This window comes from Moschus berezovskii, chromosome 11 (assembly GCF_049115385.1).
Source record: "Moschus berezovskii isolate FMDL1 chromosome 11, NW_MosBer_1.0, whole genome shotgun sequence".
In the NCBI taxonomy this organism is placed as follows: Eukaryota; Metazoa; Chordata; class Mammalia; order Artiodactyla; family Moschidae; genus Moschus; species Moschus berezovskii.
Genome location: NC_142470.1, coordinates 13,773,143 through 13,788,860, shown reverse-complemented (window position 1 = coordinate 13,788,860; position 15,718 = coordinate 13,773,143). Strand labels below are relative to the sequence as shown.

Here is a 15,718-nt window from a genome sequence, read left to right as displayed (position 1 = left end):
TGGAAGCGCGCGCGGGGTCCGGGTCCCGGAGACCTCTACTCAGGGACTTCTCGATACAATAAGGGGGCCTAAACACCGTCCCCGACGCGTTCCATTAAAATCCGGCTTGACCTTTACGGCTGAGAGCGGGACCTGTCGATCCGAGCGAGTCTCACGGGTTGGGGGCGGGGCTCATTTCATCACCCAGGGACCTTCAGAATGAGAGCCAGGCTTACTAAATAGTAGCAGCTATTTTAGTAGCCTGCTAACTGGCAGGAACATTTAATTTTCAGAACAATCCTGTGGGAATAGGTTTTTTTTTTTTTTAATCCCGTATGCTGGAGAAATGGAAACTCGGAGAAATAAAATACGGGTCGTGTCGCTATGAGTGAAGTGAAAGTGAAAGTTGCTCAGTCGTGTCCAAATATAGTCCATGGAATTCTCCAGGCCAGAATACTGGAGTGGGTAGCCTTTCTCTGCTCCAGGAGATCTTCTCAAGCCTGGGATCGAACCCAGGTCTCCCGCACTACAGGCGGATTGAAAGATGGCGCCCAAATTTAAAAGTCTCACCTTTTAACCATTACTCTGTGCCGTCCAGTAGCAAGACAGTTGTAATTTCAATTGCCCTTCTATGTTTATAAAGTGCTTCTGCAACGCTTAGCTCATTGGATCGCCCCGCTATCTCCAGGCCCTAATCTCACCTGTAGATGACAAAACTGTTGTCATCTACAGGTGAGATTGGGGTTCGGAGATTTTGACCTACCTAAGTCCATTCTAAAGGAGATCAGTCCTGGGTGTTCATTGGAAGGACTGATGCTGAAGCTGAAGCTCCAATACTTTGGTCACCTCATGCGGAGAGTTGACTCATTGGAAAAGACTGATGGTGGGAAGGGATTGGGGGCAGGAGGAGAAGGGGATGACAGAGAATGAGATGGCTGGATGGCATCACCGACTCGATGGACATGAGTTTGAGTGAACTCCGGGAGTTGGTGATGGACAGGGAGGCCTGGCGTGCTGTGATTCATGGGGTCGCAGAGAGTCAGACACGACTGAGCGACTGAACTGAACTGAACTGAAGGTTACATACCTATGAAGTGCTGGAACCAGCGCTCTTTCCCAGGTCTTCTCTAAGTTTGTTGCATTTTTCCTTTCACCCACCCTATTGCATTCTCAGAATCTTGGGGAGCTTCGTAGTTAGAAAGACTGAAAACCTGGTCTGACCCTCTGTATTATAGTTGAGGAAAGAAAACCTGGGTAGAAGAAATGACGTAATAGAAGTCTCAGGTCAGCTTCCGCAGGTGCTTTTTGAATACAAGGTACAGTAAGTTCCCTGCATACAAACCTTCAAGTTGTGAGCTTTTGAAGATTGGAACGTATTATAAACCTATGGCAGTATAGTAGTATATAGCTGCTTGTGTTAGGTGGGTACCTAGGCTAACTTTGTTGGACTTACTAACAAATCGGGCTTATGAACAAGCCTTCGGAACAGAGTTTGTTTGTATGTAGGGGACTCATTGTAGTTATGAATCTAAAAAGGATATTGGGCAGGGAGTAATGAGATAGGAATATTGGAAACCAGGTCTCCTTAGACAAAAGCTGTTTCTCCACCTGTTCAAAGGTCCCATCCTTCCTTTGGCTGTGCGAGGGACATGATCCTGCCTTTAGGCAGATACTGTAAATGCCTTCACTTGTTGCTGAATTTAGAGAAGAACATGACCTCTTGTCTCTAAGTGAAAAATCTGGCAAACCAAGAGATTATGGAAGCAGTGTTGGGGAGTACAGCCCAGGACCTACTGTCTGTGGCTTTGATTTCTGTTTTGGTGCTAGCAATGTGACTTTGAGGAAGGACAGTCTAGACTTTCACTCATGTAGTCTTCACATCTATTCAGTGTCTCCCGTGTTCAGAACTGTGCCAGGGACTGGGGATGCAGCCTTGAACAAGACAACCATAGTTTAATCCTTGTAGTACTTACAGTCAGTTCTTATGGAGGGAATAAGACAATGATCAAAAAATTATTATTTAGTTGCTAAGTCATGTCCGACTCTTTTGTGACCCCATGTCCTGTGGCCCTCCAGGCTCCTCTGTCCATGGGATTGCCCAGGCAAGAAAACTGGAGTGGGTTGCCATTTCCTTCTCTGGGGGATCTTCCCAGCCCAGGGATTGAACCTGAATCTCCTGCATTGGCAGGCAGATTCTTTACCACCGAGCCACCAAGGAAGCCCGATCAAATAATTACACAAATATTAACTGATCTGTTAAAATAAATGCCATGAAAAAGTACATGGTACTAAGAAAGGGGGCTATAGGACATTTGACCTATTGGGCTAGAGAAAATAGCCAAGGAAGGCATCCTCTGAGGAAGTGTTATTTCAGCTGAAGTCTGAAAGAAAAGTTCATTAACGAGGTGAGGGAAGATCATTCCAAGCAGATTCAACAGTATTTTTGAAGACCCTGGCGTAGGAAATTATTCAAGGGAATGAAAGACTAGTTTACCAATTTGTACAGTGTGAACGGTAATCACAACGTTGCCTGGTTATTGTGGGAATCAGGTAATACATGTGGAAGTATTTTATATACAACAAGGACCTGTGTGTGCACACCCATATTATAGGAATCTGCATGTTGTGAACGAATATACCACTGAATTGGCAGGGGTTGTTGGGATGGTGGATAAGCCAGGACTTTTGTCTTCCTCATCTAGTTCTTTCCAAAGTTAAAATGCACCTTCTACGAAAAGTGGGAAAATTCAAGTTTTGAGAATCTCAGCTTTGGATAAAGAATACATACCTCGTAGTTTTAAAAAAATATTTAAACAGTTTGAAAAATAATGCCAGTAATTGCACTGTTTTATGACTCACTGGAAAAGACTCTGATGCTGGGAAAGGTTGGGGGCGGGAGCAGAAGGGGATGACCGAGAATGAGATGGCTGGATGGTATCACCAACTCTGTGGACATGAGTTTGAGTGAACTCAGGGAGTTGGTGGTGGATAGGGAGGCCTGGCGTGCTGTGATTCATGGGGTCGCGGGGAGTCGGACACGACTGAGTGACTGAACTGAACTGAACTGACTGATGTACACAGTATTGGATAGTGCTTAAGAGCACAGACTGTGGAACAGAAATGCCTGAATTAAAATCTTGAGCAAATTATTTATCTTTGCCTCTGTGTCTTTATCCATGAAATGGGTATAATAATAAGTACTTATCTCCTAGGGTTATTATGACGCTCAAATGAGTTAATGTATGCAGTTCAGCGCTTAGAACTGTTTCTGGCACATAGTTATTACTATAAAATTATAAGCTATTGTTTCATTATTATTGTTATAATTACGTTTTTAAAAGCTCATTAATATCACCATGAAAAAGAGAGGTTGATCTCCCCAAGCTCACACTGCTAGTAAGTGGGCAAACTGACATTTCAGTTCAAGACTTCATCCAAAGGTCAGATGTTTCCTGCTGCATTTTTTTCCGACTGTAGGTTAATTTTGTTGTAGAATACTTGGGCTTGCATGATGGTTCCTTTCCTTGCCTTTACTTCTGTGCTGAACTGAGTGCTGATATGAATATTCTTAAGGTAAAGAGTCCAAGGGGCTGCTTTTATCAAATTTCCACTTTGAAGTTTCCTGACTTCTGTGCAGTTTAAAATCTATGTCTTAAGCATTTCAGCAATGAGGTTTATTTATAGAGTTGTCTTCCGGTTCACGTGTACTGGGTCCGCTTTTGGGTGTTGAGTTTTCTGTCAAAGGTTGTTTATTTCTAACCCATTTTGATTTCCTGTTGCTTTGTGGATTGGTATTATGACCTACAACGGGAACACCAGGAAACCTGTCTTAAATGGAACAGCCAGATTGAGACCCTGTAGATTAAAAAAAAAAAGCACCTTATTAGACAGCCATATTTGGATATTAAGTGTGGGTTAGGCATTGGCTATATTAGGCAAAAACCTAGATATAGAAACCTCACTTACAGGCAAAATCTGTGAACAGTGCTGCTGCTACAGAGCAAAGCTATTAGCTCCAGCCTCTTGGTCAGTGACAGTCTCTTAGAGCCTGAGTTTCTACATCTATAAAGAAGAGATTATTATACTTTTCTTTGTGGCATTTTTGAGAGGATTAAATGAATTCTATGGGTAAAGCAAGCCGGCCAGGCCTGACCTCTGTTAATAGTAGCTATTGATAATGATTAAAAAGAGGAAACTTTTTTTTTTAAAATCTAGATCTGTTTTTACTGACATCGTACACTGATCACTGAAATCTAGCATCTCTTGCTATTAAAAATTCCATCGGGAGAAATTATTTGCCTTTGTGCAGCTCGTTTGCTTTTCTTAAAAAAAAAGTAATAATTACAGCAGGTGCTGTATTCCCAGCACTGTACTTGGTTGTTACATGGATTCACTACTTCATTTTATTTTAAAACAGGACTGTTTTTTTCTCACTTTACAATTGAGGAAAATGATACCCAGAAAGTGAAATGAATAGTCACAAGTTGAAATTCATATCCAGATATGACTGACTCTTGACTTCCTTGTACTTTAGTAATGATATGTAAGATTTCTTTGTTGTGTCTGACTCTGGCATGGAAGTTTTTGAAAGGAAAGGTGATAGCTGTCAGTAGATACTCTTTAGGGGGGACCCCTGTTGTCTGTTAGACACTGTGCCATGTGTTTTATTTATATTAACTAATTTATTTTTCCCAACCTTAAGAAATAACTATAATTATCTCCATTTTATTACAGTTGAAGTCAAGGTGCAGTGATGTTCAGAGGCATTTGGGTAGTGGTGGAGATGGGCTTGGATTCTAGGTGTACTGGCTGCAAAGCCCATGCTCTTATTCAGACTGTAATGTGTGTGTGTATGTTAGTTGATCAGTTGTGTCTGAGCCTCTGTGACCTCATGGACTGTAACCCAGCAGGTTTCTCTGTCCATAGAATTTCCCAAGCAAGAATACTGGAGTGAGTTGCCATTTCCTTCTCCAGGGGATCTTCCCAGACCAGGGATCAAAGTTGCGTCTCCTGCATTGGCAGGCGGATTCTTTACCACTGAGCCAAAAGGGAAGTCCCACATTTGCCCGTAAGCTAGAATTGTTGTTCTATCCCAGGGGTAGCTGTAGGCTTTAGCATCTTTCCACAGTCAAAAACCTCAGAAGGATCGTGTGTAACTTGTGTTAACACCGAGGAGGGTGGCATTTTCCAGAGCTTTAGTTCTATAACATGGAAGACCTCAAACCTCAGCCATGCTTCAGACTCACATTAAAGTGCATTCTAATTGGTAATCAGTGCATAAGGAACCAAAGAAAATTTTAATTAAATGCTGTTGTGTGAATTTTCCAGTCATTTTATGCCTGTTGAAATGATTTTATGTAAAATTCTCTTCCAGTGCTCTGCCGTTACTCTTTATAGTGTAACTTTATCAAGATTTTGTGCTTTTTTTTTTTTCCTGTAAGGGTTTAATTACCATCATTAAGGATTTAGGCTGCTATGCATTTACTTAACTCTCTTCCCTGTGTACTAATTGGCATTTGCTGTAGTGGAAAGAGCGTGGCGATTTGGCATCCTACAGACTGTGAGCTAGATATTTAAATCTCTGTGAGCCTTAGTTTCTTTGTCCTATAAAATGGGGCTAATCATACATCCTTGTACAGCTGTTAGGAGGAGGGCTGGAGATAATGTATTTAAGTTATCTAGTACAGTGGTCCCCAGCCTTTATTGGCACCAGGGACTGGTTTCGTGGAAGACAATTTTCCCACTGACCAGAGCTTGGCAGGGGGTGGGGATGGTTTCAGGGTAATTCAAGAGCATTACATTTATTGTGCTCCTGTGAGAATCTAACACTGCAGTTCATCGGACAGTAGGCGGAGCTCAGGCAGTAATGCGAGGGCTGGGGAGTGGCTGTAAATACAGATGAAGCTTCTGCTGGTTCACCTGCCGCCCACCTCCTGCCCTGCTGCCCAGTTCCTAACAGGCCACGAACTGGTATGGGTTGGGAACCACTGACCTAGCACACAGGTCAAAACGGATTGATAGGATTTGCTTGCTAACTGGTACAGATTATTTTCTGAAGTTGCACTAACAATAGAGTCTGGGTTACTTAGATCTTCTTTTTGTCTTGTTCTTTTTAGTGGATGTTCACAAGGATTGTCTTCAGTCATGGCCTTGGGTTTAAGGTGCTTCCGCTTGGTCCACCCTGCCTTTTGCAACTCCCTTGCAGCCTTGACCAGACCTGTTTCAGAAGTCACGCTGCAGACAGTGAGAAGAAGACAGAATGACCATGGGCAATGCATGGCCTATGCCACCGTACCAGTCCGTCATTTTGCTACCAAGAAAGCCAAAGGTAGAGATGTGACCTCCTCGCCCCTGTCTTATATTTAGCCCTTGAATGATCAGAGCTGGAAGAGATCTCAGAGATGTTCTGAATTTCTCCCCGTGCCTCACGAAGAAGTGATGTCTCAGGGATCAGTTGATAGGCTTGAAAGGTCACAGGGACAGATACGGTATTAGAACTGAGGGTCTGTTTTCTCACTTCCATGCTGCCCCATATGTTGCCATAGCTCAGAAAACGACTGTTTTGTTTTAGATTTAGAATTAGAGGTCTAAGTGGCAAGCAAGCCAGAATACTTGGGACAGGGATCAATGTATTTTCTCCTTCCAGGAAGATCTGTGTTGGAAGTAAAATTAAAAGCAGAAGTTTGTTGGGTGGGGATGTATGAGAGCCGAGGATTTAGATGGATGATCTTAATGGCTTATGTCATCCAAGAATGAGACTTTGATATAACTCAGGTCTCAGCTTAAATGTCACTTCCTCAGGAAAGCCTTTCCTGACCTCTTAGGCTGGGTCAGTTCCCTTGTTACATGCACTTGTGCGCACTGTTATTTTATCTTTGATGTACTTAGCAAAGCACTCATTAATTAATTAATTGTAGGATTGATTGTTGTTTGTTATGTCTTCCATACTGGACCCTGTGAGGAAAAACTCCATCTCTGTCTTTTTTTTTTTTTTCAACCTATGTCTTTTGTTTAGGAGCTAACAGGGCCTGACACATAGTATATATTAAAAGGTTTTGTTGAAGGAATGAATGAGTGACAGAACATTGTCAAGCAGACCTACTGTTAATACTTGCAGCGGTGGGTCAGGGAGTTCACTCGCAAGGATGGTGCTTGAAATACGCTACTGAGTATTTTTTCCCCACTGCTTTTCTTTTATGGTTTCACACAGACCTTCCCCTTTCCTGTTAACTGGAAAAGCATTAATGCATAGAGAATGTATATTCAGTTAATAGTGATAATGGTAATAAATTTTGATGTGTTGGTTCATTGATTATTTTTTTTAAATTCACGTACATTTAATAATTTAATTTGATCTTTATAAATTATCCATTGAAGGAATTATAATTACCCAGTGAAGAAATTCTTCTAAATACCTAGTGAACCATGTGTCTCACCATTTTGCAAGTGAGGAGGCTGAGGTCCATGTGTAAGACCTTTGCCCATGATCATATCCAATTAGTGGCAGAGCTGGAACCCGGGGCCCTGTGCCCACAGCCCTGCAGTCATCCAGTGCACCAGATGGTAGCTGCAGCACGTAAGCAGCATCTTTTCATATTTAATTGCATATTCAGCTTTTATCTTCTTGGGTTGCCTCTTTAAAAAGTGGGTTGTTTGACTTTTTCCTTTAGATTTATTGGATTATTTCTATATTAAGAATGCTGATCCTTTGTCAGTATGTATATGTTACGGGTATCTGCTTTGCCTTTTTACTTTATAATGTCTTTCATTGAACATCAGTTTTAATGCAGTCATATTTTTCAGTTCTTTTCTTTATCATTTGTGCTTTTTCGGTCTTATTTAAGATATCCTCATCTACCCAAAAGTCATAAATCTCTTCTGTATTTTCTTCTAAGTATTTTGAAGGTTCTTACTTTTCATATTTGGGTCTTTAATCCATAACGGAATTTATTTCTGAATATGATAGGCGATAGGGAATCTAATCTTATTTCTTTTTGAAATGAGTAATAAGTGTGTCAACCTCACTTGTTTTTTCAAAAATAAAAATATTTTAAAATCTATTTATTTTTGGCTGTGCTAGGTCCTCGTTGCTCCAGTGGGTTTTCTCTAGTTGGCGGCGACTGGGGGCTCCTCTCTCGTTGTGGCTCTCAGGCTTCTCATTGCAGAGGCTTCTCTTTTTGTGGAGCATGGGCTCAGCATTTGTGGTGCACAGGCTTAGTTGCCTCTGGGCATGCGGGATCTTCCCGGACCAGGGATCAGACCTGTGTCCCCTGCATTGACAGGTGGATTCTTCACCACTGGACCCCCAAGGAAGTTAACCTCACTTAGGGGAAACTTCTTTTCCCAGATCTGTAATGCCTCCTCTGTCATATGCTTCTTCATATATATGATTTATTTCTGAGCTCTCGATGTGTTGAACTGCCCATCTCTCCCTGCACTAAATTCCCTAATGCCTGAATCACTGTCATGAAGTCTTGAATCTGGTGGTACATATCTTTCCCTTCAGAACACACTAGCTTTTTTGTTCCTTCTTCTTCTTCCTTTTCTCTTCTCTGTGACATTTATAATCATTTTGTCAGGTTTTCTCCATACAGATCTTGCACAGTTCTTCAACTGGGTTTATTTCTAGACTATCATAATTTTTTCTCACTTTGGTATATGATGTTTTTTAAAGTCAACTTTTAAGTTATATATACAGAAAAAGTATGTACATAAATTGTGAGTACTCAGTGAATTTACACAAAGTGAACACAACCATGTAATGATCACCCAGATTAAGATACAGAGCGTCGCTTGTACTTTGGAAGCTTTGCTGTTGTCCTTTTCAGGTCTCCCCCTTCAAAAGACAACCCCCTCTCTTGACTTGAACACTGCAGATTTCGTTTTGCCCTTTTTGAACTCAGAATGGATTCTTTTCATGCCTGGCTTCTTTTGATAATAACCTACACGTGAGATTTGTTCACGTTATTGTCTGTAGTAGTTGTTGGTAGATTATAATTTTTTTACAATATCCCAATGAATGTGTGTACCATGATTTATGTATGTTTTCTATAGTCAATGGATATTTGAGTTGCTTCCAGTTTTGAGCTAAAATAAATAATGCTACTGTGAACATGCATTTTGGTGCCCATAAGTTTGCCTTTCTACTGGGTGTATACCAAGAGGAAGGATTATTGAGCCTTGGGTTATGTGTATATAAATTTCAGAATATACAGTTTTCCAGAGTGATCATGTCAGGTTACTCTCCTCCCCAGGGTGTTTTAGCTTTCTATTTGCCCACTATCTACTTGTGAACACTTGGTATGGTCAGCCTTTTTATTTTTAGTCATTCTAATGAATGTGCCATTATATCTCATTATGGTTTTAATTTGTATTTCATTGATGAGTAGTGATGGTGAGCACCTTTCATTTGTTTACTGGTTATTTGGATATCCTCTTTGTTTCCAATCTTTTGCCTATTTAAAAAAATTGACCTGATTTTAAAAAATTGACTAGTAAGAATTTTAATGTTTTCTAAAGACAAGACTTTTGCATATATATGTATTGCTGATAATGATTACCTTTTCATGGTGTTTTTTTCTGAAGAACAGACATTCTTAATTTTAATGTAGTCCAGTTTGTCAGTCATTTTCTTTTATTAGCAGTACTCTTTTTTTCCTATTTAAGAAATTTTCCCCTGCCTTAAGGTAAAAAATATATTCTGTATTATTTTTTGCAAGAGTCATTGCTTTAAGTTTATGTCTTTTAGAAATTATGTGTTCTGTTTGGTTGCTGATGAATAGGAATACTTTTGATAATTATACATTGATTTTGTATATTGCAGCTCTGCTGAACTCTTTTATTAGAACCGTTGTGTATTCTTTTGGATTTTCTATGTAGATAATTAAAATACCTATATTTAATGATAGCTTTGTTTTTCCCTCCCCAATCTGTATACCACATACCTTTTATTTCTTTTCTCTCTTTCCTCCATCCCTCTTCCCTCCTTCTCTCCTTTCCTTCCAACTGCATTGTCTAGGAATTCTAATATAATTCTAATAAAAGTGGTTTTTTTATTGGAGTATAATTGCTTTACAATATTATGATGGTTTATGCGAATAAAAGTGCTTATTGATAGTAGTTATCCTTATTTTAGTCCTGATTTTATAGTGAACACTTCTTATGTGTTAACATCAAGAATTATGTTTGCTCTATTTTTGGTAGTCTCTCTTTTAAACAAGTATCTTCTGTCCCTGTTTTGCTAAGAGTTTTTGTTTTGAGTGGGTATTAGTTTTTTTATTGGTGCTCTTACTGCATTTATTGAGTGAGCATTAAAAAATTTTTTTCAATCTATTAATGTGGTGGCTCAACATTAATAGCCTTTTCTGATATTAAACCACTTTTGCATTCTTGGTATAAGCCCTCATTGTTCTTATATGTAATGTGCATATACGTTGCTTGCTCCATAATCTGTATGTTGCTGTATTTGGTTTGCTAATATTAATTTAGGTCTTTTGAGTCTGTATTTGTATATGAATTGGTCTTAATGTAACTTTCTGATACTGATGGGCATAAGTTCCTTTTTGGGTAATTTGTCTTTTCTCTTTGGCTGTTTTCACAGCCTCTTTGTCCTCAGTTTTCTGCATTCACAAAATGTCTAGGTATGAATTTGCTTTTACTATCCTGTTTGAAACTGTTTCTAAATCTGAAAATTCAGCTTTTTTATCAGTTCTGAAAATTCTAAGCCGTTAGCCTGTTAACTTCAGAGCTTTCAGGCAAGATGATGACGCAAGCAAATAAATGTTCAAAAAAAAAATCACTCTGTTGCTTAGTGGTTGGTTTCTTTGGGCAAAACATTTAAATAGCTGTTCCTCAACTTCCTTATCTGTAAAATGGGAGCAGTAATAATCTCTGTTCTTCCTATGTCAGAGAGCTGCTTTGAATTCTAATAGAAGAATGTACTTGAAATTGCATTGCAAATTGTAATATGGTATACAGATAGCACAGGATCTAACATTAGATGTTTAATGAAATTTGTTGTGAATGATCTCAGTAAATGTTGAATATTTAATAAACAAGTATAAGATAGTAGTGTTTAAATGTTTTTATTCTTTTTCTCTCTTCCCACACCCTACATAAAGGAATGCAAGAATATTTGTATTACTCACGGGAGTGAGCTATGTATATATATATTATAGCTTATGGAACATCACTATGATGGTTTAGATACAAACTGGAATTTTACTCGGTTCTCAATATTGTTGGTTTTCTAAAATATAAGCCATTGTCACTACTGCTGGTGGTGTTTCATATTGCTAAACCACTGCTGTTCTGTCTGTACCAGCCATCAGATACTTTGCATGGCCTTGTTTTAGGATTCATTTTTAAATGAATTAATATATTTTCTGTGTCTCTCTTTTTCTTAACTCATTGTTTATTGTCTCTATTTATAATTTCTTTTTTCTTTTAATTTCACTGAATGTTGACTTTCTAGCCAAAGGGAAAGGACAGTCCCAAACCAGAATGAATCTTAACACTGCCTTGGTTGAGGATATCATCAACTTAGAAGAAGTGGATGAAGAAATGAAGTCTGTGATAGAAGCACTCAAGGATAATTTCAATAAGACTGTCAACATAAGGACCTCACCAGGTGAGTGAGTGAACCTGTGTTTTGGAGAGGGGCACGGTGGCAAGAACGTTGCTTTGGCAGAACTGGATTTCACGTATTAATTGGTGACCACTGGCAGTTACTTTACTTCTCTGGTGTTCAGTTTCCTTTTCTAATTCCCGTCTTCTAGCTTTGGGATGGGGATGAAAATAAGTGAGGTAACGTGTAGTGACTCTTGTACGGTGCTCAGCATGTATTAACACTGCATTTATCCGTTTAGCACATACTTGTCTGCTATGGACTAGTCATTGTGCTAGTTCCCAGTAAACAAAAGTAGGCATGATCTCTGCTCTCATGGAATCATACTGTCAGAAAATGGGACTTTCATTATTACTGTACTCTAAAAACTTGTAGGTATTTAGTCTCATAGTAACTGACATCTTTGGTCTGATTTGTCCATTTTTTGTCTGAATTGGCCATTCTTATCCCTTACTGGGGACCAACTGGCTGCAGATATGCCCACCTGAGGCATTTCTATACCCCTGGGCTTGACCAGGAAGATTCCGTTTGGGTTAATAACTTCCTGAAAATGGCTTTTCTAAGTGGGAAATGTCAGAACTGTCTAGGTGAACTGTTTGCAGATGTGATGGAAGAAGTGAGTTGTCAGCTAATGGTGCAGGCAGGCAGGAAAAATCCAATTGCTATTAAATTGGCCTTTTGGAAATTGTCATCATCCTAGAGTCAAGCCCAGGACCCCCTTGGAAAATATCTGTGGAAGCTTGGGCTGCTCCTGCTCACATCTTGGTTGGGATAGTTCATAAGAAAGCTAGAAAATATTTCATGAACTTGTTCTTAAGAAAACCAAGTGAAAAATCTACAGCTCCATCTATAAACACCAGCAGAAACATCCGAGATGAGATCCAGTGTGAAACCAGAAGACCATTCTATCATTTGTCAACCCTGGACTGGGGCATTTCTGCCTTTGCTGACTGTAGAGCGTGCCATTCAATCTCTCCCAACTGTTTATTTTAAACTTGCTTATTATTTTAGGTATGAAGCTGATAAAGTGCTTTGTCTCCCCTGTGCTTTCTGGCCTGTTAACATTCTGCAGCCGAAACCAGAGAGCAGTTTGAGAGGAGCTCAGGGAGAAATGTGATACTTCAAATTGGCCAGCAAGCTCCACTCTTGTTGAACTTAAAAAGATGATGGGCCTGGAAAGAGGTTGGGAGTGTAATTTGTTAAATGTTAACCTCTGCAAAAATGAGGGGCAGGAATGAGGCTGAGGGAGATGCTCGCTGGGGACAGATTGAGGGAAAAGGATTTGATGCATTATGTCGATACGGATTTGGGGAATGGGAACCACCACAATTGCATGGTGAAAAGCCCATGTTGGGACTTCTGTGGCAGAGGATCTTATGGCAAATCAGGAAGGCTGAATTAAGATCCATTTCCAAAAGGCCTCCCGCTGGTATTTCCTCTTTGCTTCTTTCTCTTCAGGGTTATGTTTGTACAGCGTTCTGTGTAGAACTTGGGGCCATAAAGAGACTGGGTGAAATAGACTGAACTTAGCCAGTCTTCATTTTATTTTACTTTATTTTTTTTTTTCCAGATTATTCCATATCATCTTTCAATACTATCTGAACCAGCAGACACTTTTCCCCTTACACCTCTGTCTGCCAGCAGTTTCTGTCTCCAAGATTGAAGACAGAATTGATTGCTTTTAATAGTCGTCTAAAATACAGGTTTATTTGTTGCTTCACTCTTGTCCTCTCATCCATTCATACATACATTTATTTATCCATCGATGCATTATTAAGCACTTATTCTGCGCTCTTTAATAGGTGCTGTAGATTCAGAGAGGAAAGACACTGTCCCCGTCTTCCAAGAGCCTAGACCCTAGTGTGCGGGGATAGACAAGTAAGCAACGTGCAAAACGACATAGCGCAGCAGAGCGGTGAAGATCTTGACTTTGGAGGTGATCAGGTCTAGGTTTGAATCCGGGCCCCATTAAGGGCTCCTGTGACCTTGGACAGGTCATTTTCTGTGCCCCAGTTTCCACATCTGTAAAATGGTGGAACTGTCGTGCAGGTTTATTGTGATAATAAAAGCAAATAAATTATAGAAAGCATTCAGAGCCATGTCTTGCCCTAGGAAGTGTTCCGTAAAGATGGATCATCGTTATTACAGATTTGTGTGTAGGATCCTGGAGCTCATAAAGGATTTGTAATCCAACCTAAGAGGTCAGACAGGATTTCTGAGATGAGATGCAGTCATAACTGAGTGTTCAAGAGTGAGCAGAAGTTATCTGAGCATAGCAGGGTGTCCTTAGTAGAAGGAAAAATGTATACTGAGGATCCTAAGCCAAGAGAGAACGGACTGTCATTAGAGACTGTGAGTAGGTTAGTTTGGTTAAAATATAGGGGAAAGTTGAGACATAATGATGATAGCGTGTATTGGGCCCTTGTATATGCCAGGACAGTATAAGGGCTTTCCATAAACTCTTTTAACTCTCATAACAACCCAGTGAGATAAGTATGATTTTAATGCCCCATTTAGAAATCAGGAAACAGACGCCCAAAAGGTTGAGGAGACCTTCCCAAGGTCACACAGTTCAGGAAGTGGCAGGGTTGGTATTTGAACCCAGGTCATTGGTCTTCAGAATCATGGACTTTTCCGGATTTAAGCCAGTGGTGTCAACAGCCTTCTAACTTGTGATGGCATTGAATTGAGTTGAGTACTGTGCTTCAGATCATATCTTTGGGCCATAGTGTGGAAATAAATTATCCTAACAATTTGCTAGGACAACTCCCAATTTGTTTAAAAGATTGACACCTCTACCACCACCAACCCCCCCCGCCCCCCGCCCCCCCCACCCCCACCCTCCCCACCCCCCCCCCCCGGCCACACACACGGTGTGTCAGAATGAACCATTCTTGAGTGATCCTTAAAATGAATGGTAAAGTTTTCTTCTAGTTCTCATTTGCATAGGAAATCAGGGAGTTTGAGTAATGCCCCTTTTATTGTCTTGTAACAATATACTTGCCTTCTTGACAAGAAAATTTTGCCCAAGGTTTTCCCTAATTCAGATATGGACAAAGATCAGAACCAGGGTATCTGTGAAGTGGTAATAATTGGTGGGGTTTTTTTGTTGTTGTTCCTAAAGGGAGTCTAAATTCCAAAATCAAGGTGGTCCGAGGTAACAGTTCCAACCCTGGCTGCATGTCTGAATCATGTCATCATCCTGAAAGAAAACTACAAGCGCCCCCAAAATCACAGGCTCCTGAGCCCCTACAGAATCAGGATCTCTGGGGAGTGGGACCCAGGAATCTAAATTTAAAAACACCCTGGGGATTTCTGAACAGTGCAGCTCAAGTTGAATTTCACTGATAAGGGAAAGAGCCTTGATTAGAGTTGGAAGTAAGCATACCTGAGTTGGGGCTGGGCTCTTGCTGGGTTTTCCTTTTGTTAGCTCTGTGATTTGGCTCATTTTACTTACCCAAGTTTCTTTCTCTGGTGTAAAGTGGATATAGTGATATAACGTTACAGACTAGTTGTGAAAAGGGCTAGTAAGAGGAACCTATTTTTATGTTTATTTTTTGTGTGTATTGTATATTTGCTTATTTACATTGAGTTGTAGTCTACACTTTAATCCTGTAAAGTATTTTTTAACTGAGTTGGAAACCAAGGTACTGAGAAGATGACTAACTTGCCTGGGTTTCATGTTAGTAAATGGTGACATAGCTGGAGGGGTGACCCAACACTTTCCAGTTTCAGCTCTCAAAGCCTTGTGTCACAGGAAACCATGCTGCTGTTGCTGCTGCTAAGTCACTTCAGTTGTGTCCGACTCTGTGTGACCCCATAGACAGAAGCCCACCAGGCTCCCCCTTCCCTGGGATTCTCCAGGCAAGAACACTGGAGTGGGTTGCCATTTCCTTCTCCAGTGTGTGAAAGTGGAAAGTGAAAAGTGAAAGTGAAGTCGCTCAGTTGTGTCCGACCCTTAGCGACCCCACGGACTGCAGCCTACCAGGCTCCTCCATCCATGGGATTTTCTAGGCAAGAGTACTGGAGTGGCTTGCCATTGCCTTCTCCGGGAAACCATGCAGGACCAGGCAAATCAGGATTGTTGACCACTCTGGTGCTGGTACGGAATTT

The 15,718-nt window shown here is 40.4% G+C and overlaps 1 protein-coding gene across 1 annotated transcript in view; it reads left to right on the top strand.

Moving 5' to 3' along the window:
* Nucleotides 1-15,718, top strand: part of MRRF (mitochondrial ribosome recycling factor) — a 59,738-nt gene that overhangs the window by 169 nt on the left and 43,851 nt on the right. Inside the window, exons 2-3 of the mRNA XM_055399248.2 lie at nt 6,096-6,307; nt 11,453-11,608. Of these exons, the coding sequence (XP_055255223.2) occupies nt 6,124-6,307; nt 11,453-11,608 (340 nt within the window). The 5' untranslated portion in view covers nt 6,096-6,123. The remainder of the gene's footprint in view (nt 1-6,095; nt 6,308-11,452; nt 11,609-15,718) is intronic.